Below are 26,382 nucleotides of genomic sequence, written 5' to 3' on the forward strand. Positions count from 1 at the left end.
AAGGAATGAACTCGATCAATAAAGTTTGCGACATGTGGGCTTTTTCCAACACATTCGATGCCATGTAGAATTCCCGTAATGGTTATATTTTTGGTTTGTTAGCTTGACTTTATTAATTACTTATTATTGTCAACATTATTTTAATTAAGTACGCATTAGTATGTACGTAGTATTTCTAATTGTAATCTTAATATATTTTGGTGTAATCTTAATATATTTTGGTGTAATTAAATATTGTTGTTCATTAAATATATTAAATGATGTTACTTTTTATATATATAATTATTTCGTGTTATATATATTATTGTTTTATTTTGTAACTAATATTAATATTATTATTAATTAATAATATTAATTTTATTATTAATTAATAATAATAAATTTATATCGATTAATAATATTATTTTATTATTAATTAAAAATACTGAAATTATTGTGAAAGGTCACTAATAATATTATTATATTAATATTATTAGTAATAAATTATAAAAAATAAAAAAATAAAAAAAAAACAACAATTGGAAGCGGTTTGGTGCCAAAACCGCTTCGAATTGTTGAATTTTTTTTTTTATAAATGGGAATTGGAAGCGGTTTGGCGCCAAAACCACTTCCAATTGTAGAATTTTTTGTTTTTAAAAAATGGGAATTGGAAGCGGTTTGGCGCCAAACCGCTTCTAATTCTCCACTTTTTGAAGCGGTTTGAACCGCTTCCAATTCTAACTGACAATGGCAAGCCCCCCAAACCGAACCGGTTCAAAACCGCTTGCAATTATGGGGTTTGAACCGCTTCTGAATTAACATTTTGTACTAGTGAAGAACAAAGGAAAAAAAGCATGCCCCATTTGTATTGATGACACCCCAAGCATACACCTTGATAATTGTCACAAAGAGGTGTACGTGCGTACTCAAAGGTTGCTCAGGCGCGATCACTCGTACCGTAGGCAGAAAAAGGCTTTCGATGGGAAAGAGGAAGAGGGGACTGTGCCTAGGCCATTGACTGGTGAGGAGGTTTATGCTCGAGTTAAGGGTATACGAACAGTATTTGGGAAAACAGAAAAAGCTGCTGACTCAACTGCTCTCTTCAAAAAAGAATCAATCTTTTGGAAGCTTCTGTACTGGAAAGAACATGACGTTAGACACTGTAAACACTGTCTTGAGCTTCTCCCTTACACTCCCCTTCTTATGGTGGGACAACAACAACAACAACAAGAAGCAGTCCCCAGCGCAGTTGACTATAAACACCGTCCTGCCATCAGATCCAAGCATGGACAGTGGACTTCCGCTTCTTTCATCATCTGTAAGTTTACTAAACTACTAATGTCTTTGTTGACTTTAATCAAAATTTAATCGAATTTATTGTTAAGGGGTGGAGATGGCGGAGAGGATGGCATATTATGGGATATGAGGAAACTTGATTAGCTATTTAACGGGGAAATTGCAGCAGTCAACGGCAGTGGCAGCCTCTAGTATCAATGCGTGGAGCGGAGTGGGTTGTTTACTTACGATATTGGGGGCTGTTATTGCTGATTCTTTTGTGGGCAAGTATAATACTATTGTTGCTTCTTCCTTCATTTACATCTTTGAGATAAAAAAGGCAACAATTCGTTCTTTGCACTAAGAATCGAAATATAGATGACTAATTCACAAATTTGGCTAAATTTCAAGTGTTTTCCAATGACAAGTTTGCAAGATTTCTCAAAGGAAATAGTGGAGAATATATTTTTGGAGAGGAAGATCCAGGGAAAAACTGAAAGTCTCTCCCTTCTTCTTTTAATTTTTCAATTAAAAGAACGAAAGCATCATCAACCGTCGCAGGCCGCGGGCGCGACAGCCAGGGCCGCGGGTGCGGACATGGTGAATTTTGATTCACCCTAGACTTTTTGGAGATGCCTGGCCGCGCCCTAGGAGAGGGCTCTCCCTAAACCCCGCGGGCGCGGCATCTCGCTCCCCACATACACTCTAAATTTTCTAACAACATGTACATGTACTTAACCTATTGTCATATGACTCATATCCTTAATTAGTTACAAGCTTACAACTTCTTTCTTTGTGGGAAAATTGCTAGGCAATTTGTTAAACATCGCCCACAAATTTGTACATAAAGCCCACAAAATTAATATGATTTGACAGTTTTGCCCCTTTGTCAATTTTCTCTAAAAACGAAAATTTCACTCACCGAAAAATGTGGAGTCGTACGGGGACGCCGGGGGAGGCCGAAGAGCCGGGGGACGACGAAGAGCAGTCGTCGTCGCAGCAAAACGAGGTGAGAATTTGAATGTCATCGGAAAAGACGGCTGGCGTCCGGAGGAGCCGCCACCACCGTGGCACCGGCGCTTGGCGTGGACGCCACCACCGTGGCACCGACGCCTGGCCGGGACGCCGCCACAATGGCGGTGGCGCCTAGCCAGGACGCCTGTACCATGGTTGAGGCTTCCAGGCCACGCGCCATGACCATGGTACTGGCGTCCCGGCCAGGCGCTGGTTCCAGGGTGGTGGTCTGGCCAGTTTTGAATTTTTTTTTTTTGGTTTTTTTTTTTCCATTTGACTTGCTTAAAATTCAAAATTCTATTACACAAAAATAGAAAAAAAAAATTCTCAATTTCCAACAAAAAAAAAATTATACAAAAATAAAAAAAAATAACAAAACAACCACGGCTGGAGGTGGGGCGCCTAGCCAAGACGGCCGGCGGCTGGTGGTGGTGCCAGATCTGGCAGCCACGTCCACCGGCCTGGCGTCTGGGCAGGACACCCAGCCACGGTGACTGGCGCCTGTCCCAAACGCCACTTACCGTGGCTGGGCGTCCTGCCCAGACGCCAGGCCGGTGGACGTGGCTGCCGGATTTGGCGCTACCACCAGCTGTTGGCCGTCCTGGCCAGGCGTCCCACCACCAGCCGTGCTTGTTTTGTTATTTTTTTTTTTTAAAAAAAAAATTTACCTTGCCGCCACGAGCCAACCCTCCCTCCTCCACAGCCGCCGCCAACTCTTTGCCTTGCCGCCTCGACATTCCCGTACTTTGATTTATTTTGAGGTTGTGTTGTTTTTTTTTAGGTCAAGGGCAATATTGTAACTTCAATATAAGTTTGTGGGCTTTATGTGGAGATTTGCGGGCGATGTTTAGCAATCCACTTTTTTTGGTGCCTCACTTAGCTTCAAGATGTGAGCCTTGTTGGGGCTTTGCTTAGTTTCAACAATCAACACTTATTGACTCAATATTATTACTTACGAAGTTACGGGGGCAACTTCTTTGTCAAAAAAAATAAAAATAAAAATAAAAATAATACTTCTTTATTAATATTGAAATGGAGAAAATTTGTCAACAAAAAGTTGCAATATGCAAAGTTAGATAGGATTAAACAATACATTAATCAATAATTCAATACTTTTTTCTTGGATTTTCCTCATTTACAAAAAAATAAAATAGTATTTTACCACCCACCAAATAAACACAAGATTATTAATAAACTTTATTTATTTTCAATTATATAACTTATTTATGCTTATTAAAAATCAATTTTAAAACCACCTTTTTTTATCCCAAAAAAAAAATCCCCCAAATTCATCCCAAAAAAGATTTCTTGTTGCCAAAAATGGCAACTTCAGCTGAGCTTCTCCCTTACACACCCCTTCTGACGGCGGAGCAACCGCAACAACCACCGCAGAAGCCACCGTCCCCGGCGTCGTTGACTACAAACACCGCCCCGCCGTCAGATCAAAACATGGACGATGGTGGTTATCTGCTTCTTTCATCATTTGTAAGTTGATCATCAACTCCTATTAATTCATTTCAATTGATGATTTTCCAGAATTAATTGAATTTATTTTTCAAAATCAAGGGGTGGAAATGGCGGAGAGGATTGCATATTTTGGGATTTCTGGAAATTTGATTAACTTTCTAACTCAGAAATTAGGACAGTCAACGGCAATGGCGGCTTCTAATGTTAATGCTTGGGTTGGAGTTTCTTTCTTACTTACTATTTTTGGAGCTGTTGTTGCTGATTCTTTTTTGGGAAAGTATTATAGTATTGTTGCTTCTTCCCTAATTTACATATTGGTTAGTACTCTTGCTTTAATTACGGAGTACTATTTTGCTTTTAATTGCCCTTTTGATTATTTGTGTGTTTTAAATTAATTACTTTTTTTAATACCCTTTGAATTTGTGTGTGTTAATAAATTGAATTATTGATAGGTATTTATGAAACTAAAGAAAAAATTGTGGGATGCTTTTAAAAGTATGATTTCTTGTTATTAAATTTTGTTGTTTTTGATGTGAAAAAGTGAATCACATAGACTACTTTATGTTAATGTTTATGTTAATGACTTGGTTTCCTAGTTAGAGCAAGGATAGAATACTTTGAGAAAACAAACATCTCAAGGCAAAAATTGTTGTAGTATAGTGGTATTATGTGATCTTTTTTACAATATATGAGGGTAGTTTTGAAAGAAAAACATGTAGGATTGGACTTATTGATCCGATTCGGATCAACTAAAAGGTCCTCTGGATGGAGATTGATTAAAGCGTTCAAGTAGAGGGTGTGCACTCTCTGCGGTGTGCTTAACTGCTTATGTCGCATAGGTGTTGACTGCTAAACTGAATTACCTTTGATATTTGAATGGTGATAAAATCTAATTATGAAAAAGTGAGTTTTTAGACTTGATTGATTGAATTTTATAATGCTCTTGAAAACCCTTAGCTGTATTAAATATTGGTAGATCCATTTTTGGTTAGTGGGGTTAAGTAATGATAGTTGAGAATTTGGGGTAGGTTAGTCTTCAATGTGGCTAATATGACTTGTGTTATTGTTTAAGAGTCTTCTGCTGAACGAGTATCGCACTCTCAGATGAGTCTGTGTGAAGTGCTTGGTGGTTTTGTTTATGTGAGAAAACTGATGTACAGTCCTTGAAGATTTAGTCTCCTAAAAGTAATGTAACTAACTAACTACATAATTATGAAGTACGGAGTATTTTTTTATGGAGTGTGTGAGTGATTTAGCTTCGTCAAAAAGTGCTATTTGAACTTAATTAATATGCTAAAGTACTACATAATGTATTCCTGTACATCTCATCTGGATGGATTATCACTTGCCAGGGGCTAGGCTTACTGACTTTATCAGCAACGCTGCCTTCTCTTGAATGTCTCAACCACGAAAGGAGCATCAAGGGTGCTGGATGTTCATCACATTTGCAAATAATGATGTTTTTTGCTGCCCTTTATTTGGCGGCTGTTGGGCAAGGTGGGCACAAGCCTTGTGTTCAAGCTTTTGGTGCTGATCAGTTTGATGGAGAACACCTAAGGGAGAGCAAGTCCAAAAGCTCTTTCTTTAACTGGTGGTATTTTGGTGTTTGCATGGGTGCTTTCCTTGGTACTGGGGTCTTGAGCTATATTCAGGACAACCTTAGTTGGGGCCTTGGATTTGGAATTCCATGCATTCTCATGGTAATTGCTCAGCTCATATTTTTGCTCGGAACTATAACTTATCGCTACACTATGAAGAGTGAAGGAGAAAACCCATTCAAGAGGATTGGAAGAGTGTTTGTTGCAGCAGCACGGAATTGGAATGCTTCACTTACAGTGGTTTGTGACAATGTAGAGGCTCAAGAAACCAAACTCCATGATGGATCTCCACAATTCATGTTCCTCAACAAAGCTCTTCTTGGGCCTGAGATATCAAAGACTAGTGTGAAAGCTTGCAGCATGATTGAGGTTGAAGAAGCAAAAGCTGTACTTGGGTTGTTTCCTATATGGGCAACAATATTGGTCTATGCAATTGTAATCTCGCAGCCAGCAACTTTGTTCACTAAACAAGGAATGACATTAGATAGATCAATCGGGTCTAACTTTTTCATACCAGCTGCAGCATTACAATGCGCTGTTTATATTTGTATTTTTATCTGTATCCCGATTTATGATCGTATGCTTGTGCCAGTTGCCAGAAGATTGACCGGTAAGCCTGCTGGGATATCAATGCTTCAGAGAATTGGAACTGGGTTGTTCATATCCATATTTACTATGGTGGTTGCTGCTGTCACCAAGAAAAAAAGGCTGATGACTGCTTTGCAACGTGGGCTGATTGATAGGCCTGATGTTACAATCCCAATGAGTATTTGATTTGGTGGTTGCTTCCGCAATATGTTGTGTTCGGAATTGCAGAGGTATTTACCTTGATTGGCCTGCAAGAATTTTTCTATGATCAGGTTCCAAATGAATTGCGCTCTGTCGGGCTGTCTCTATATTTAAGCATATTTGGTGTTGGCGGCCTTTTAAGCAGCTTCCTTGTCTCTGTCATCAACAAAACAAGCAGCAGAAGTGGGGGAGAGAGTTGGTTTTCAGATAACTTGAATCGCGCTCATCTTGATTACTTCTATTGGCTACTTGCTGGTCTAAGTGCCTTAGGCTTGGCCGTTTTTGTGTATTTTGCAAAATCATATATATACAATCAAAACAAAACTCGTTTATAGAAGGTGATATAATGCTTCCCCATATAGTATGGAAATTGTAATGTTAAATGTATATTCATGGTGGTCTTACTAAGATTTTAGCTGGGGGAATGCAGGAATCCAGGCATCAAAGGAACATTATGCAGAAGATTCGGAGTCTCACTGGGTCGTTCCACTGCTTCTCGCTTAGTACCTTGGGGCCGGATCGAGCTGAGCTGCGTCTACGAATTTGGTCAGGAAACTAATTGAAAGGAGGTTACATGTCCAAAAAGTTGTTGACATTTTACCTCTTGTTAGATGCTTGATTCTTGTTAGTATGAATATATGGATTAGGGCACTATATGAATATTTTCCTTTTAACTGTAAATGAAATTTTCTATTCTCATGGTTTCTTAATTTGTAAAGCTTCATACTAGTGGTTGTATAATTCATGACATGTATACCAAATTTAGTAAGTAGAAATTAATTAAATCAAATTCATTATGGTTTGTTTGGTAACCAAAATTTCATTTGAAATTCTAGATCTGGCCCAATTATCTTGTTTGGATACGCTTAGAATTTGGGAATTGAAATTGGCCCAAATTCAAGATTTTAAAGACACGAGTATATTTTATAAGATACAAGTCAAGTGCAGCTAAAATAGCTGCACCACTGTTTATAATATGAACATGTAGTAAAACAATATGAATACGTAAAAATAAGCGAACATTCTGTAGAAAAAAATGAACACATAATACTTTAAAAGTGAACATGTTAAAAAAAATGATAATTTAGTATTAAAAATAAACATGATAACTATAAAGTTGCTGGGCCACGGCCTTAAAAATGAACATTTAGTGTAAAAATAAGTACGAACACGTAGAAAAATACATTTATTAATAAAAAATGAACATATCGAAAATAATTATGAACATTAGTATATTAAAAGTGAACATTTATCATACGATAATAGAATAGATGGAGCACACCTAATAAGATGAACATTTTATAAAAATATATGAACATATTCAAGAAAATGAACATTTAGTATAAAAAAATGAACACGTGAAAAAAAATTATGAACATTTAGTGTATTAAAAACGAACATGATTTTCTTATATTCATATAAATTCAAATTCATTGTATGTAATTATTAATGGAAAATAAAGATAAAATAAATCATTAAAATCATTAATAATTACATACAATCATTAAAATAAATCATTGTATATAATTATTAACGGAAAATAAAGATAAATTAAATCATTAAAATATGTTCAGTTCTATGTACTAAATGTTCATTTTTATTGTACTAAACGCTATAATTTGTATGACATTTGTCATTCTGTTCTATTAACTTATTACTCTTGTTGTATAAACACACTTGCTTTGCTATTGTGGGGCTGCTTCCTACCTATTGTAATAAATTGAGTCCCAATTATGTTAGACTGATTAGGCAATGCAGCTGATTACACATAATACAGAGTTGCTGTTCAAAATACAGAACTTCAACGTCACAAGAAACTCTAACCTATATTCATTATGTCTGGATCTTTCATTTTTTGCTTATAGTTTGCCTTACATTGATTTTGATTATTAGTAATGTAGGAAACTCCCCAAGCCACTGCATATCAGAACAAATTCATTGAGAATTGGGACGATATTTGTACTTTGTTTGCTTCGGATAGAGCAACTGGTGACAGAGCTCAGCATCATGATGAGGCTGCTACTGCAATGGACACCGAAATTGAAGGGGTTAGTACCTCCGAGGCTTCTTCTGGAGGATCAAACAAGAGGTTCAAGAGAGATCATCTAGCATATGCATTGAGTTGTTTTGCAGAGTCGTTCAAGGAGTATGTGAGCAGAGCGTAAGGGCCACCGAAACCAAGTTCACAAGAGATCTACGAGGTAGTCTCGAGTGTACTTGGGATCTCACGTCACCAAGTCCTAAAAGCTGTGAAAAGGTTCATGAATGGGACGGTTGATGAGTTCGAAATGTTAAAAAAATCTACCGGAAGGGGAAAAATTAGATTGGTTTATTATGTATTAATGATTAGCATCTTTATTTAGATGTTTGTGAACTAAAACTACTAGCTAGATGTTGATAGGTTGTCTTTTTGTTTAGAGTTTGTTAGCAAAATGTACCTTGGTTTGAAATTCAGGATTTGAAATTCCTTGTATTTCCAAACAGCTATTAGAATTTGATATTCAGCATTTGAAATTCCTTGTCTTGCCAAACAATTTTTAGAATTTGAAATTCAAAATTGTAAATTCTTAACTTTCCCAAACATAGGACTTGGAATTAAATTCTAGCAATTGAAATTCGAGAATTGAATTTAACAACCTTAAGTAAATTATTAAAGTAAGCTCACTGTAATAATCTCATTGATCCAGAATTAGTACCTATCCTCTTTAGGTACTAATTAAAATCATTATAATTTGTTCATTTTGTACTAAATGTTCAATTTTAAACTATTTACTGCTTCTCAACTTCCCTTCCTTCAACCAAGGCCTTTTATTTTCACGTCATTTCTACTTCGTACCAATACGCAGATACTTCATTCCCTATCATTTAAAAGCCCCTGTATTTTTTAGTATAAGTCCAAGTGCATTTGGTATAGAGTATAGGCTATAGAGAATGCACGCATATGTATAGTTAGAGTGTATCAACTACCTTGTTGGATCTTTCTATAACCGTTGAAAAGCTATCTAATTTTTGTTATTCAACTTTCGTAGATGTTTTAAAATTTTCAAAATGTTAAGAAATACTTCCTCTATTCTTTTTTACTCGACCTGTTTTTTTTTTATCACGCTTGCCAATACAAAACTTTAACGATCAATAAATTTAATTCTTAATAAATTAAAATTATAAAAGTTTATATTATGATAATGCTTTTTGAGACGAATTCGAAAAGATCCTACATGAATATGTTTTTCCTTACATATTATTCATAAAGATGGTCAAAGGAGGGGTTGTGAATAGTGTAATAGTCAAACCGGGTCAAGTAAAAAAAAAACAGAGGAAGTATCAAAGATATTGGCACAATCTTAAGTTACAAGGTAACTAGATTAGACCCGTGTGATGCACAGATTGAAAAAAATTATTAAAATGAAATAAATTGTTTCTATTTATTATTTCCCGTACATACTTATAATTAGATCATAAAAACATATCTTTCATCATAAATTACTAAGTAACAAAATATAAAAATGAAATCCAATCTGATTTAATCAAACCATATGCATACGAATTTATAAATCTAAGAGTTCGAAATACAAATTAAAAATACATGTAACTTAAATAAATTGAAGCGATGTAATAAAAAAAAATGAAGCACCTTGGAAATACTGCGAAACAATGGTAACATTTAATGACAACATTAGTTCATTTTTGTATAACAAACATCCATATTATTATTACATGACTTCATAGGTAGGTTGCTTGCACAATCCTTAGTTTACACACACAAATAACAGTAAAACCTTTAAAAGAAAAAAAAAATTAAAAATGTCGTAGTTACCTAAAATGTTTTAGCTCAATATCAATTTTATTTATTCCAACCAAAAAAAATTATTTATTTATTTATTGACACAGTCAAATATTGAAATATAAATAATTAAAAATAACCAATTTCTATTAAAAAAAACCAAAAATATATATGACATCATAAGGGCATTAGGCGGGAATTTTTTTATGAGAAAGCGACACGTATACAGTTTGAGGAGAGGATGATGTCAACAATTTTCTGTTTTAGTAATAGTTAATAGAATAGATTTTCTTCGCTCAAACTATGTCAAAGCTTAAGTTACAAGGTTTACCTATCTCAACTGTATATATCCTCTAAATTTCAAATGACTCCTAATTTTGACAACAAATAGATTAATTCGGATATTATTCCCAAAGTAACCAACACTATTTCTTCCCTCACCAAATAAATATAGCCCCACTCTTTTATATGGACCTCATGTAGATGATCTTATTCGTAAAGGATAGAAATATTCACCCCTTTTTTTTGTTGTATTTTTTGAACACCAAAATTCCAATTATATACAGAGAATAATACCAAAACCAGCCAATGATGGGAGCCCCAGAGAATCTAGGGGACCCTTAATGTTTGAAGGGCATATTGACTAGAGCTGGCAAATAGTTCATTCGGGTCGGGTCACTTTTAGGTCGGGTCATTCGGGTGAATCGGGTCAGCTAATACACGGGTCGGGTATGAGTCGGGTCGATTCGAGTTTCGGGTCAAGTATGTTCAGGTCATATTTGGGTCAAGTCAAAATCTGGTCGGGTCATGTTCGGGTTGTTTCATTTGTAAATCAAGTTCAAATGAATAATTTTATACGGAGTATATATTTTGTTATGGTTATAATAAAAACTATCAATTCAGTTTATGAGCTTAGCTACGGTTGAAGATAAACAATTTGAGTTACTTTTGGTACAAGACATTTTAAGTTCAATTATAAGGTAATTTTAGTTCGGGACATTTAAGGTATCGGGTTTGTTCAGGTCAATTTTGGGTATCGGGTCTGTTCGGGTCAAACACTTTGGGTCAATTTCGGGGCGGGTCAACTTCAGGTCGGGTCAGGTTGGGTGTTGGGTCAGGATCGGGTCAACTCCATTTTTGGATAGGATATGGGTCGGATTGGGTCAATTTCGAATTTCGGGTTATTTTTGGGTCAATTTCGAGTCATGAATTGAGTCATTCGGATCGGATCATCGGATCTGGATCAGGTTGCCAAGTCTAATATTAACCAGCCCGAATTGTCACATTTCTGCTTTCTCCCAATCTTCTCTTTTTCTTGGACTTTTAAGTTGGTCTTGTTGATTGATATTATTTAGTGGTAAAGTTATTACTAGTAAACTAAAAAAAACTCTCAATCCCAAATCCCAATATTTTTACGTTGTTGATGGCCTTGATGGACTCCATGTAAAAGAAGTTGTTGCAAACTTGCAATGTATACTCCACTGTTGAGAACAAATATTTTTATTTTGTAATATATCGGTGTAATATTAAAATAAAAGTACTCTATAGCTACTTGGTTCAATTTGAAACCAAATGTATGTTTAAGAAGTAATTAAATAAAGGGTGATGAATTTTGAATTACTATTTCTTTTACATAATTACATTGTGAGAAATTAGTTACAATACATGAAAACATTGAATAATATTTCTTTTAAATATATACCTCATTCGTTTTATGTCATTTAGATTTGTTGTGTATACATATTACAAGGAAACTTAATAAAGTTACACAAATTGATGCAATGATTAGTTTTTGAAGAGAGATATAATAAGAAAACTAATCATATAGTAAGTCAAAACCCGTCAAAAAAAATATAGTAAGCCAGCCAAATTGAAGTAAAATAATACTTTAATATACTTTTTTTTTTTTTTTGGTTGACAAAAAATTAAATGAAGTTAAAGTGAGAAGAATTTTATAAAACAACTTAAACAAAAGTGGAAAAATTAAAATGAAGCGAAGAGAGTATTTAAAACATATGCGATCAAAGATTACTATCCATGTATAAGTACTTAATAACACGAAATACATTATTTAGGAAACTAAATAAATTATGAGTACTTGAAAATCTAAACACAAACATAGAGTCATAATAATAGAATCTTGGTTGTGAATTGTAATGTTGAGGTTCAAAGTTCAATAATAGTAGATTCTAAAAAATTGAGAACATGAACCAAAACATGTAGCAACGGTTCTCAATTTTACTACCGGAATCTTTTATTTAAATTCCGATTGTAAAATGCCGTTCTTAACAAGTTTCAATTCCGAGTCAAATTTCCTTATTTTTTGTAAAAATTATGTTCCATACATAAAAAATCTATGTTCATTATACAAAATTAGTTAAAAAAATGTACCAAAATTTAATTGAAAATTAAGAAACTGTTCAATATACAGAGTATCAGTTTTCAAAAAAAAAAATTATAGTATCAAATAATTTAATCATCAATTTTAGAATAGATCCAGCTTGTATAACCCTAATCCTAACTTCAATGTGTTCAAGCAAATGTAGAATGCCTACGAACTTGAAAGGAGGGGAACAACCACAACAAGCATAAATGGATAGAATTTTTAACACATTTACCAGGCAGATAATCTTTAAGTAAGATTATTAGATTGTCTAAAACATAGGACGTGCTCTTGAAAGTTAAAAACTGGAAGTGAATATCACGAAAAATGACATTCCCTCCTTTACAACACGATAAAACAAGTTCAATAGCTGTTCGAAACAGAATCCTACTTAACACAACGGCTCAGTAGTACAATAAAACATTTCTACCCACACAAAAATAGTAAAATAAAACACAAAAGTGGGGGATGGGAGTTCAACAGGAGAAACTATAAATCTAAACCTACAAGTCGCTCCCATGAAAGCCATCGCTACCAAATGCTCTAAGTAGCTGTCAATCCAATGCGATGTCCAAGATAAAAGAGGAAAACAGGTCGACAGTGGATTCGACACTAAAAATAAGCTACTATCCTACGTATTTCCACCTACCAGAAATACACCTATTCCTTGTCATCTTCAACATCGAGATTCTTCATTTTAGATTCCAGTTCATTCTCCTCTCCATGACCATCACCCTCCTCATCAGATTCCTTTTCATCTTCATCTCCACCTTCTGGATCATTCTCTTCTAATGATCCTAACATCTTGGGAGACTTCTTGAAAATGTCATTGATTTCATCAATTCCTTCATCAGAGATATAATTCCCATCAATGTTCAGCAATTGAAAACCAGGCTTATCCACAACTACCTTAGCCAAAACTCTAGCACCTGCTCTTCTGATCGCATTTGTATTCATATCAAGTTCCTTTAACTGAGTAAGGCCTTCAAGAGAATTGCTAATTTGTATAGCTCCTTCATCTTTGAGCTCATTTTCACCCAAGTTCAACTTCACAAGGTGCTGCTTTGATTCTAAGCATTCAGCCAGAGCAGATGCTGCAGCAGGAGTAACATCATTTCCGGCCAGCTCCAACACTTCAAGCAAAGGAGCACTCTTCTTGAGCGCGTTTGCTACGGCAATAGTCCCCTCATCTTCCAAATTTAAGTAACTCAGGTAAACTTCAACTATATTTTCATGCTTCACAAGAGCTTTACTCAGAGCAACACCTGCTTCTACACCAAACATGTTGTCACGCAAGTCAAGCTTCTTTAAATGAGCACATCCCTCTAGGGCTTCGGATAAAGCAACCCCTCCATCAGAACCTACCCTTGTTGAGGAACACCTAAAGTCCTCCAGCAAGGGAGAACGCTTTACAACCTCAGAAATGGCAAGAGCACCTTCATCTCCTGTCATGTTATTGTGAAACTGAAGAATTTTGAGCTTCTCTGTGGAGGGAACCAACTCAGCAACAGCACGTGCTGCATCCTCTGAGATGCCATCATTCATTAAATAAAGCTCCTCCAAGCTACTCTGCGATTTCAAGAGCACTCCAAATGCTCGAACACCCTTCTCACCCAAGGCATTATTAGAAAGATTAAGAGACTTCAAAGCAGCGCCTTCAAGGGCAGCTGAGAATATGTTCATGACTTCAATGGCTTCAGCCTCTGGTCTGCCAGCAATAAAATCTGACAGATCTACCTCCTTTAATTTATCCTTAACAGATGACAAAATAGGCTCTGCTACACGAGCTGCACCTAAACCAAAACTTCTGTTACTGAAGCATATCTTAGTGTAAGTGTTTGATGGATTCTTTAATGGTGCCAAAAGCTCTTCTGCCTCTTCAGCCTCAATAAAGGCACGTGGGCCTTTTGATATATCAAATAAACTTTCAAGGACTCCATCAGAAGTCGGTACCTCTCTAGATTTAGTTACAGGACCATGTTTTAAGGCTTCCAGTATAAGTTTACTACATTCCTTGGCATAAAGCTGGACTGCAGAGCTTCCATCACCATCGGGCTCCTTTTCATAGAATTGATTTGCAGCAGTAAATGCAACCTCTTCAATTTGCTTAGCATTCTCCTCAGCTTCTTCCTTGGTCAAACTACCATACTTCTGGGTAAAAATTGTTGGAGTTGAAAGATTGCTGGTCATCCGTTCAACAAGCATAATTCTTGTGTTCTGGCTAGGAGGCCACAATTTGATCGAGAATGGACGACGCTCAGAATTTGTTTGCATAGCTTCCATTATGTAACCTATTCATTTAAAAAACATCAAAAACCGCAACACACATGACAAGGAAGAAAATGCAAAATCAATTATCCACATGATTAAAGAGAACTCAAGTAACCTCATTTCAACCAGCAAAAGAACATTTTTCATGAAAAACAACTTATAGGCTTCTCAGCAATCACTCAATCAGTATAGTAAAAATGTGGCAGCCTTGTTGACATAAACTTCTCATGTCAAAACAAGATGGATGTTCCTTCCTTAGTATAACAAACTTATACTGTAACAAACCCACATACACTGCATACTAAAGATATAGGCTGCTTTGTATTAGTCTATCACGAGTAGTTTCTAAAATTTATGGAGAACGTCTGATCAATTGTTAATCATATAAATTCCTTCATCTCATTAAAACCTTTAATAGACAATCCAATATAAACTAACCAACTTCTGCCTCTCTTAAAAACCTTTCCATTACCCCACCTCACTTCAAACTCCCTCCTCTCATTTAATAGGCAAAACCTAGCAAGTATCACTTGACCAACTCCTCTTAAAACATTCTTCTCCTTACAATTCAACTTCGGATATAACAGTACTTCGGATACAACAGTAACGCTTCACTGCTACATCCAAGGGTTATATATAATAATTAAGAGACCCTATACTTATTTTAATTGTAAGGGGCCTCCCGCCCTTCCCTAACAACCAATTCGTTCATAATAAACTTGTTCGAGTCCTAAAACAACTCACATTCTAACATTTCCTCTCAAAAGATATGCAGCTAATCCGCTTATGGTAAGAAGTTGTAAACACATACTTGTATCACAATTGCAAGTCATGATCGACATTATTTAATATCGATTCAACTAACATTAGTTTACACTTTAAAGTTAAATAATTAAAATTTAAAAAAAAAAAATACACACACAAAAATTGGTAAAGGAACAAACCTTATTCAAACCCAAATAGATCAAAATTAATACTTTATCTAGGATCCAAGGAAATTCTTCGACTTTAAATCATATCAATTAAACATTAACACTGATTCCATAGTAATAAAATTAATTTGGTGCTCATTTACTTACAATTAACCTAACATTTCAACAAATCAGTAAACGCTATACAATTTCTTCATAAATTAATCAAAAAAACAACAATTAGAACAGGCGAATCTAAACCCAAGAAAAAAGGGATTAACTTTTACCATAGCAATTCAAATAATTAGGGTTAGATAATTTACCCTAACCATATCAACAAGCAAATGAAATAAGCCCCAGTAACAATTAGCAAATTCACAATAAATTCCCATGAATCGAGAAAATGGTAACTTTATCATCAAAATACAGAATTCAAATTCTGGAAAAAAAAAATCAGAGAAAGAAGAAGAAAAAAAAGCATACCTGAAAAATGGAGATCAAAGAATCAACCCAGAAAAAAACGAAGTGAAGAAGAAATAGAGAAAGAAGTGATGAAGAGTGAGTATAAATAAGAGTGAGAAAATGGAGAGAGAAAAATGGAGATCGAAGGAAAGAGAAGGAGAAAGAGAAGAAAGAGGGGGCGGAAGAGAAGGTTTATAGTCCGTAGTAGGGATTGGATGGGGACTTTGGTGGGGCCTTTTATATTTCGGGTTGGAAATTGAAATTCTCATTTTATTTGAAATTTAAATTTACAAATTACAAAATGCGTTGTGTGTGAGTGTCACTCAAATCATCGCGCCCATTTGCTCTTTCGTGCATTTCTCTTTTTTTTTTTTTTTAGTTGGGTAAATGATATACGTAATCCTTAGGGTTATATACGTAGTATAAACATAAAATATACTTTCTAAAATAGAATTAAGTTAGGAATTTATGACAAAATTATGTGTCGATCGGTGTAATTAATGTTAATTTTCATTACTATTTCCTTTTTAACTTCTTATATATAATCCTTAGAGTTATGATTATCATTTTCCTTTTATATATTCAAGAAACCACTTTTTACATAGAGTAATTGATTTATTGAATTCAAATACGAAGTATTCTGTATAAAAGCATTGGTTGAAACGGATTCACTAAAATATCCACCCTATTTAATTTATATGAAATCACCAAACTCAGTTTTAATTGTATCAAATTATTTGGAAATGGTGGGAATAGTTACATAGCTCTAGACTTCCAATTCAACTTACCTAGCCTTCCAATTCACTTTTAGCTTCATCCCCGTCTTTATAATAAGTACGTACTTAATTTAAACAAATAATTCATTCGCATCAATTTCCTTTAACAAATTAGTCACAAACATCATAGCAAGTCACATAAAACTAAATCATTCATTTCTTCACAAATTGAAATTTACTTTTATGTTACTCAGTTTACGTTGTATACAAGTTTGACAATAATTGAATACACGTATAAATTTGTGGTGAGTATGATTCTTATGAAGAGAGTAGAATAATTAATGGACCATATTGGTGCAACGAACGGACATATGTCGTAGAGGCTGCACCTATGGATGCCAACGTAACCAAGCTGCCAAAATGCATGGTACGTAGTAAATAAAATCTTCTCTTCAAGGACAAAAACAGGGTTTATCTGTTCATTGTTACGTTCTTGCAAATTATTTTCTTAATTTCATTTATTTGAGGGGAATACATGCATGAAGACATAGTTTTGTACTTTTGTAGACACTTGGTGATACATGTTTGCCTTCTCAATTTATACCAATTATCAAACCATAATTAAGTTGGAAATCAACCATAATTAGTGTGACTTATAATGTACTTATATCGATCATTAAACCTAAGATAATATACCTAAAAAAACACAGACGAATGAACAAGCTAAGTCTTTATTCTACTAAATTCATAACTTGATATTAAAAGCAAACCTTAGCTTCAAACCAATCCAACAACAATTAACATGTAAACGAATGAACAATCAGTGATTTTTGTATTAATTACTTGTACATAAATAAAACCATTATGTAATCAAAGTATCTACGAGTATATAAATAATGTACTATAATTAAATTTTAAATTAGAGTGTATCCGTGCTAATCCACAATACGGGTAATATTAAATTAATCGTATTTTGTAATTTTATGAAATCAGGATGTAATTAACTTTATGCGGAGAAATGACACGCATGCGCAGCCTGGTGAGATCGTCTAGGAACAACACATAAGTGTGTAACAGAAGTTTCCACAGGGAGTAACGAGTCCATTGAGGTTTAATTTGTTATCTTGTGCAAATATCATTACTTATTTATGTGTCACGACCTTGTTATTTCTTCCAAGCATAATAACAAAAATAATATTTATAAAATAAAACGTTATAAAAAATCATTGTTTATGAGGCTCAAGGTCTATATATAATACCTTAACCTCCTTGTTCTTAGCTACTACTCTATACCTTTATCATTATTTTATTCCTTTATTTTTACGACCATAAAATAAATAATAATGAAGCTTCTTGGTTTTTTAATCTTCTCCGTCTTCATCCTACAGGTATAAATTATAACTTTTGTACCTCTGAATAATATTCATTATTTTATTGCATTAGATTAGACATATGTTACAAATCTTACAATAGTTATTTTATATTTGATCTTGTACTTAATTATGGCATAATGCTAACCAATTTCCTCATAATTAATTAATCGTAATAGAACTTCAGTGAGGCCTTATCTGCAACCAACAATACAGGAAATTCCCTCACCCAGGTTAGCTTATTATATTTTCTTAGTTTAATTGCCTCTTGTATTTAATTAATTAGTCACTTTTGTTGACCTTGGAATTATCTTTATTACATTCAGGATAAAATTAATGCAGGATTTCAGAAGAAATATTTTGTGAGAAATATGAGTAAGTCTTATGTGTGCACTTTAGTTGGCTTTAATAAACAAAATTAATAATGAAAACGAATATGTATTGTAATAATAAGCACTACAAGTATGTAAGAAAAGTCATAATGATATGGTAATGCTAATTTACCTCAAGTATCTATTTCTTTGATAAATCTTTAATTATTACGGATTACCACATGAGGAGCGGTATTGTGTGGATTTGAAAAGTAATGAAGAAAAATACTTGTATAAGTTTGGAATGAGATGACATTACCACGGTCATTATCATGTTATTACTTTCCTTTCGAAAGCTACATACATCCAAATTTATTCTCATTATCATGATTCATTACCGCCTATCAAACTAGCTATATATTAAAGCAAATTTAATATGGTGCATGTGCTCTTAATATGTATAACAACTATGTGTTCGATCTTGTTAATTATAAGAACGTAAAGTTTATGAAACGTTATCAATCAATAAAGTAGGAGTTATTGTCACCACTCACCACACCATTTATGTTACCAATTGGGTTTGTAATAAGCCAACATGAAAAATATTTGGAATTGCCTCTTATTGATAAGTCTGGAAATTTTATAGTGGTCAATTGAAAATGTTTGGAATTGTCTCTTACTAATAAATCACTAAAATTTGGATGGAAACTACGCAGATTGCAATCATGCTTGTGCGATGAGATGCACAAGGTCATCAAGGAAGAATTTGTGCAATAGGGCATGCAACAGTTGCTGTTTTCAGTGCAAATGTGTTCCTCCTGGCACTTATGGCAACCACCACCTTTGCCCTTGCTACGCCCGCCTCAGGACCCATGGCAACAGGCCTAAATGCCCTTAAATTTACTTAATACTGCATAAATCATATCGATTACTATATGATTTAGTGTCATCTTTAATTTAGCCATTGAGCCAACGAGGCTAATTAAAGAATCAATAATGTATTGTACTATCAGTCTATTATTATCTTTTGGGTGTTGGAAATAATGAGTTGGATCGATATAGTTATTATATCTACTGAACTGAATTGTGTATTAGTTTGTCCTTGGTTATGTTTTACATATATATATCAATCTTTTATATTGAAATTTGAAATAATAATGGTATAAACACCCAAGAAAAATTAAACCACATTGATTGATTTCCAAAAAATAACACCACATCAACATCATTACAATTTTTTTATTTTTTTTTTGGGGGGGGGGGGGGGCAAGCAATAAAATAAAAGTGGAGAATAAGTGTAGAAATAATATAACCCCTAATTCTCAGCTCATCGTCTCCCAATGTTTTTGTATGCAACATACAACACAAATCTACCACAAAAATATGAAGTGTGAAGCTCAAAATAATTGAATGCATTATATTGTGCTGAGTTAATGTTACAAGCAAAGTCCTTTGAAGGTTCAAGGGCACTTCTTGCGGCCTCCTTTGGTGGTCATGTTAGCCCAACAAAGACAAGAGTTAGCGTTGCCAGAAGTTCCTGGTGGCACGCAATTGCAACGTTGGCAGCAAGTGTTACATGCTCTTAAGCATACTCTGTATCTTGATGCCACACTGCACCTTCTATGACACCTTTCCTTGCAATCTGTCATGTCATTGTAGATAGAGTCAACATCACCTCATCGTAAAAAGTGATACGTACGTACGAATATACATTAAGACTCAGTGTTAAAATTTCAATGGTTGAGCTCGCACCTTCTAGTCAATAATCATATTTATTAAGGTTAAAAGTTTGATTTATATATCAGCTAAAGTCTATTTAATTCTTGATTTTAATAGTTGATTAAGCATAACATAGTTGATTACTCCCAATTACACTTCATTCGGTATCTATAGGGATCCTCTTTATTTTTTGAATTTTTTTCTTACCTATTTTTGCACCCAAAAAGATGCGACGATGGAGATGATGACGACGTTGGTGGTGGTGGTGGTTGTGAAGCTTTGCATTGCAGACTTCCCACTATAGTAACAAATTAAATTAGAAGAAAAAAAATAATTTAGTTTGGAGAAATTGAATGATAATGAAGGTTAAAAGTGACTACTAAAAATTAAGAAAATATTTCCATTCTTTTCCCAGGGACATAATAAGTAGAGGTATATGAATCTATATTTTCAACAATTGTTCACAATCTAATTGACTAATATTCCAATACCTCGTAGTTCTCATAATTTTTGAACACCAATACATCATCAACATATTTTTTAATAGTAAGGAGTATTATTTATTTATATATATATTAATGTTAATATAATCATCTAATTAACCCGTGTGTGCATGGAATATAATTTGTGTAAATTGAGGAGAAAAAATGGCAATGACAAGGCGAAAAGATTACATTACATTAGAAAATAAAGAACGTACGTACCTCATGCGAGAGTACAAGGCAAAATATGGCAATGACAAGGAGAAGGATTCTATTGAAGCTTAGCATATTTGTGATGAATTACAATACGTTGTAATCCTTTGAGAAGAGCCAAAAATTAAGAAATAGAGACGTTTATGTAATAGATAAGGCTCTTCTAAATTTGAGAGAAGGGGTATAAGGGATGTTAATGCTAATTTTTGCCAGCGAAGAGGGTCAAAAAATCCCTTCATTATAAGGTAAATAATGGTTGGAATCTTAATTTTGGAGGCTATTCTTTTATATCTTTGTCCTCTTTTTTAGGGATGATTATTATTCTCTAATTACTTCTTTCATTTCTGATTTTGAGGTTATAAATTGATTTTGTTGCTGTTTAATTATTTTGACTCTACTTTTAGGATGTGATCTTTTCATTTATTATGTATTATCGATATGAAAATCAAAATAAAATATCATTGACAATACTTCGATATTCATGACTGACCTAGTGACCATTATATCTAAACTGGTTCAAGAACGGAGCCATATTTAGTCATTAAAATCAGCTGTAATTCTCATTAATGTGAGTGAAAATCGATTATGAGTACTCTGTAGTCTCTGTATTATTATGTACTAGCTCGAGGGTCAATGTGATGAGGTTGGATAGCACCAAGTAGCCCCCCTTATTTTGCTGATATGTAAATATGTGCTCGTATAAGCAAGTAAGCACCTTCTATAACCAAAAAATACAGATAAATGCAGGACATACTGTGTACATATACTTAGTATTGAATAAATTGGTACAAAAAATGAGTTCATCTAAAATCTAGCCCAGCAACGAGTGCATTGAGCAATACAATCTCCTTTACAGTCAACATTATAACCAAGAGCTTTAGGGTTACGAAGAAGAAGATTTCGCAAAGGCTTCCCTGTTATGCCCCACTGGTTTTCTAGGATCTGTACATTATTCTTCAGCTCAGTCTCAAGGTTGCAACCAAGAACTTCAGGGAATTTTTTCAGAAGCTTAGAAAGATCATCATCAGAGAGGCTCAAACTTCTGAGATACTCCAGTATTTCATTCACTAATTCGTAATCTGGAATTTCTACTTTCCGTTCTTCACCCCAGTAGGGTGAATGGATATGACCAAATGCTTTCCCTAGCATCTTGTCCTGCTCTTCAATACTGAAGTTGAACATAGATAGAGCTTCTCTACAAGATGCCCATTTCTCGGTGTCTTCATTGCTCAAGGTTATATCTATTGTTGGAGCTGCAGAATGTATTTCCCATCTCTTGTATGTTAGGACATTAAACCTAGGCTTCCGGGTTAGTTCTTGGGGTAAAAAGCTCCTTGAGGTTCCATATACTGTTGAGCTTAAGGAAGCAGGCGTCACAAAATTAGGCTGAAGCAAGACAAGGTGAATTAGACGCAAAGACTAAAGCATGATTTTGGAAGGGACTATTTTCAGGGAAAGACCAATTCATTTCTTTTTCTTATCAAGTTATCAGCAAAATCTTAACACAATTATTTTTCAATGAGAGTTTAACTTGTTCTGAATATTTGATATTTATTCGTTTTGATAACATTTTGCAAATCAGGCAGAAGAGTTAACAGACAAGATCAGTCTAGGTAAGCAAGGGCAAATGAGCTTACGCTTACATTCCCTCTCCATAAGAGTTGAATTGATGGGAATCCAAATTTATATACTATGGACAGTAAAAAAAAACCAGATGCACCATAACATTTTGGCAAACAAGGTGTAGAGGTGAACTTACAGAAGACAATTGTATGGATGATCCACGATATAACGCCAAAGCTGGTGAAGGCAGAGAATTCGCCAGCAGCATCCCTGCACTAGAAAGTATTTGAATCGAGCCATGTTAAAAATCAAAGAATACTAGCAAAGTCAGACACAAGACAGTAACAAACAGCTCAATAAGGTCCTTAACAGCTTCATATTCACATAGAATCGTTACTTACAACTTTACAAATTCCTAAACAAACTCTATATAAAGAAGAAAGCAAAAGGGAACCAACAATTGCAAAGGGCATCACCCGACAAATTCGATTTCTCAACATAATACACATCTTTAAAATTGTCAGCAGTTAGATATGAAGATGCAAAGGGGCATACTACTTTGATTTGATCCATAATCTTTCCAAATCAATAAAGAAGCGCATTATGATTAAACCACCAAACTTGGATCCACCTTGATAAATTCACATAATTTGCTACCAGAAAAGGCAGCAAATTTGTAAGTTAACGGTTATACTCTAATGCTTTTAAACTAATTGATGATGTACTAACTTCGTCCGTATTTAGTTGTGACATTACAAGCTCAAGTTACAATATCAATCATACATATCAATAATATAATGCTTTCAGTAATGTCCTTATAATTGTGAAAATATCATATTAACAATCCAAAGTTAGAAACTTTAGCACTAATCATAAATCAAAGTGACACTAAACTAGCAAGATAATCAATAATTATAGCAATTGAAATTAATTACAAATATCGCAAATTAAGAGTTAAAAAAAATCCAGATTTCAGATCCTCACATAGGAAAAAGGGTAAAAATCCCAGAAAAAAGAGAGAAAATCTGATGAAAAAATAAAGGTAAGAAGACAAAAATACCTGGAAAATTGCAGAGATGAAGGGCTGAAAATGAAGCGGTATAGTCAGTTTTTGGTTTCTCTTCGCAAACACGAGAGAGGAGAGCGAAAATGAAACAAGGCCCACAATAACACGTAATGGTCCTTAAGTGCTGTTTAATAGCCGTCCACTCATTATTTTTTATGAAATGCCAAAGATGTTTGGAGTAAATGTACAAATTTAGCCCATGTTTTTTACGCCCATTATATTGGGCTTTTGGACTGTTTTGATCAATCCTTTTTGCAATTATCATATCACGTACAATGGGCTCACAAAAGCATTTACTACTATCATTTTGGAAACCATTTTTAAATTTTACATCTAATTAATTCATAACTTTAAATATTTTTAAAAATTAATAATTCTTAAATACTTACATTATTTATAAGATATATATATATATATATAAATATTTTTATATGTGTGAGACACATCATAAAAGATTTAATAATTCTTGTGTGTTCAAGAGTAAGTTACTTCTTAATCATGAAAAATAGTCAAACTAATTAATATATATACGAAGGGTAAAATTGGAAAATAATAATAATAATAATGATGATGCTGCAATTTAAAAAAAATAAACAGAAGAAGTAAGTGAAGTAAGTTATAAGTACTAATTCTTATGTATCCAACATAAAGTTTGTTTGGAACGTTAAAACATACAAACTTATGAAGTTTGATGTTTGCTTTAAACTTTAAAGTGTTTTATATTTCTATTACATAAATTTTTGTAACAATCCAATACTTAATAATTAAAAGTGACTTTTATAAACATCTAGATTCACAACTAAATACTTACATTATTTATCGACAAATTACTAATTGTGTTAGTGAGTAGGTCGTCTCGTGATATTAATGTATTCTCAAATTACTAACATATTAATAGGTATAACATACAATTCAGGAGGTTATTATTCTCACATTTTAACAACTTCACTAATAATTACTATAAGTGTCAATTCTTTCCCTAATCAAGTGGTAAAAGTTTCCAAACTATGTATCTCTGCTTTCTTAATTTCTGATTAGTTAACTTACATTACATTGTGTTGACTTGAGCATTGAAAGAGTTTGTTCTACCACACCACTACATATTGTTTTGGAACATTAAGTCTTCACCTACGTAACTTCAACATCATCAAAGCTAACTTAGAACTCAAGATATTTTGCCAAATACAAGAAAACATGCATTATATAGTTGTTATTAAATTAACACAAAATTCTGAGAGCATCCAAACAAATTAAAAGTGTATTAGAAAGAATAAGTCAAGACAATGTGTATTATTTCACGCTATTAAAGAGAATAAAAGATGATATATAACATATTTTTGTCTGAATTCTCAATAAAACAAAGCAAACGTACCATTAATAATTGTATAATTAAATTATTATAATTAACGTGACAAGGAATACGCAAGCAAAATTAGAGAATAATTACATTAAACTAATCATGCTGATGGTGCAACAATATGACACATCACACATTATTGACATGTTCACGGTGCAGTTGATTGGTTTAATTTGGCTTCTAGTTAATGCACAATTGCACATGTATTGATTTTCTGAAACCACTATTTTTATTATTATGATGCACCAAATTAGTAATCAACAGTAAACTAAAGTTTCCTTTTGCAATTCTTGTCCCCAACAAGACTTTTAACTATGTTCACTATATATAGTATGATGTATACCTATATCCAAGATAGGTACTTTAATTTATTCTTACTTGGTTCGATTTCAAATTGATTTAGCTTAACTTGATCGGTTGAAAACAGATCACAGATGTTATATATGGATTGAGTAAGCTATATAATTACATACATTTCATTTTTAAATTTCTTGTGAGATGACCAAGAAAGAGCCACAAAAGACAATTATGTAAATAAGATTCGATCTTATGTTTTTTTTTTTTTTTTTCGACTAGCAATTCAATCTTATGTCTTGAACATCTCTCAATATATACTTTAACCGACTAAAATAAGTGATATCCACACTTATATGAAATACTCAATGAAGTTAGTAGGATGATATAGGGATGCCATTAAAATAAGGCAATGTATTAAAATTTGGTAACCAATTTACCAAACTCCTACTAGGTTAGCTACTACAACTACATGATTGTAATAATTAAATTTCTGACAAAAATTCATGTTTTAATTTATAAGCTATACATGCGGGTCATGGTCAAGGAAGTCCAGCGTTGATCTATGTACAGTACATTCTATGCCTCAACAAGACAACTTCTAAGATCTATAGTTTGGTAGGAGTATCATTAATTCCATTATCATTCATCAATATATACATTTTAATTTAAATAATAACAAATTAAGGCATAAAAAAAACTAATCAAATATTTGTTTTTTCTTCCCAATGTCATGAACAAATTTCTTTGGCTTATATCTTAAATTAAGAAAAAAAAATTACACCATGTTTTTGCTTGAGTTGTAGATTGAGTTAATTAAATGCTTAAGATATTGTTACATTTGGGCAAGTTTTATGGATTCGATGCCCAATAAGGAGAGGTGACTAATAATGCTGCAATTTTGACTTATGTTATCATGTTATCCCAACTCATGTTTGACTAATTTTCCTAGTGTATAGTTAAAAGCATGGGTTATAATGGTAGGAAAATGGAAAAAAAAGGGGTACTCCATATCCCATTGTTTCAGAATTGAGGTCAATTCGACCAACTTTGATTGAAGATGATGTTAACTTGCATGACATTTGGTTCGGGAGTTTCTGTGTCCCTCGGGAGAGTTACGTCACTAAGCCTGGATTCAGGTCGCCTGTACCTGCAAGACAACGGAGACTCCGGGTGGTAGGAGTTCCGCCTCCGACAATCAAGTTAGAACCGGTCGAAGAATGTAAAAAGGTGCGGAAAAAGGTAAAGTGAGCTCTTCTTGGATTCCGAGATCAGGTTCTCTAATGTAAGAGGATTTAATGTTTTGTAATAAATGAACGTGTCCCCAAAGTGGGGTGAATCTCTCTTCTTATAGGGTCATT

At 33.7% G+C, this 26,382-nt stretch overlaps 4 protein-coding genes and 1 pseudogene across 4 annotated transcripts; 2 read left to right on the top strand and 3 right to left on the bottom strand.

The window, feature by feature from the left end:
* The first annotated feature begins 3,665 nt into the window (after window positions 1–3,665).
* LOC110725255 lies at window positions 3,666–6,919 on the top strand (annotated as a pseudogene).
* A 5,575-nt stretch (window positions 6,920–12,494) lies between these two features.
* Window positions 12,495–16,461, bottom strand: LOC110725259 (RAN GTPase-activating protein 2-like). The gene is made up of 2 exons (XM_021904744.1): window positions 15,952–16,461; window positions 12,495–14,577 (listed from the first exon to the last, which is right to left on the bottom strand). Exon 2 carries the CDS (start codon window positions 14,567–14,569, stop codon window positions 12,947–12,949), a length of 1,623 nt encoding a protein of 540 aa, XP_021760436.1. The 5' UTR covers window positions 14,570–14,577; window positions 15,952–16,461; the 3' UTR covers window positions 12,495–12,946.
* A 1,371-nt stretch (window positions 16,462–17,832) lies between these two features.
* LOC110725261 (gibberellin-regulated protein 9-like) lies at window positions 17,833–19,452 on the top strand. Its single transcript, XM_021904746.1, has 4 exons — window positions 17,833–18,034; window positions 18,196–18,249; window positions 18,343–18,391; window positions 19,044–19,452. The coding sequence occupies exons 1-4, from the start codon at window positions 17,990–17,992 to the stop codon at window positions 19,223–19,225; spliced, it is 330 nt and encodes a 109-aa protein (XP_021760438.1). The 5' UTR covers window positions 17,833–17,989; the 3' UTR covers window positions 19,226–19,452.
* Window positions 19,453–19,503: 51 nt separating this feature from the next.
* Window positions 19,504–21,142, bottom strand: LOC110725260 (gibberellin-regulated protein 11-like). Its single transcript, XM_021904745.1, has 3 exons — window positions 20,751–21,142; window positions 20,254–20,344; window positions 19,504–19,969 (listed from the first exon to the last, which is right to left on the bottom strand). The coding sequence occupies exons 1-3, from the start codon at window positions 20,814–20,816 to the stop codon at window positions 19,788–19,790; spliced, it is 339 nt and encodes a 112-aa protein (XP_021760437.1). The 5' UTR covers window positions 20,817–21,142; the 3' UTR covers window positions 19,504–19,787.
* A 331-nt stretch (window positions 21,143–21,473) lies between these two features.
* On the bottom strand, window positions 21,474–23,560 carry LOC110725262. The gene is made up of 3 exons (XM_021904747.1): window positions 23,365–23,560; window positions 22,501–22,574; window positions 21,474–22,127 (listed from the first exon to the last, which is right to left on the bottom strand). Exons 2-3 carry the CDS (start codon window positions 22,570–22,572, stop codon window positions 21,546–21,548), a joined length of 654 nt encoding a protein of 217 aa, XP_021760439.1. The 5' UTR covers window positions 22,573–22,574; window positions 23,365–23,560; the 3' UTR covers window positions 21,474–21,545.
* Between the last annotated feature and the right edge of the window lie 2,822 nt (window positions 23,561–26,382).

This window comes from Chenopodium quinoa, unplaced genomic scaffold (genome assembly GCF_001683475.1).
Source record: "Chenopodium quinoa cultivar QQ74 unplaced genomic scaffold, ASM168347v1, whole genome shotgun sequence".
NCBI classification, from domain to species: Eukaryota; Viridiplantae; Streptophyta; class Magnoliopsida; order Caryophyllales; family Amaranthaceae; genus Chenopodium; species Chenopodium quinoa.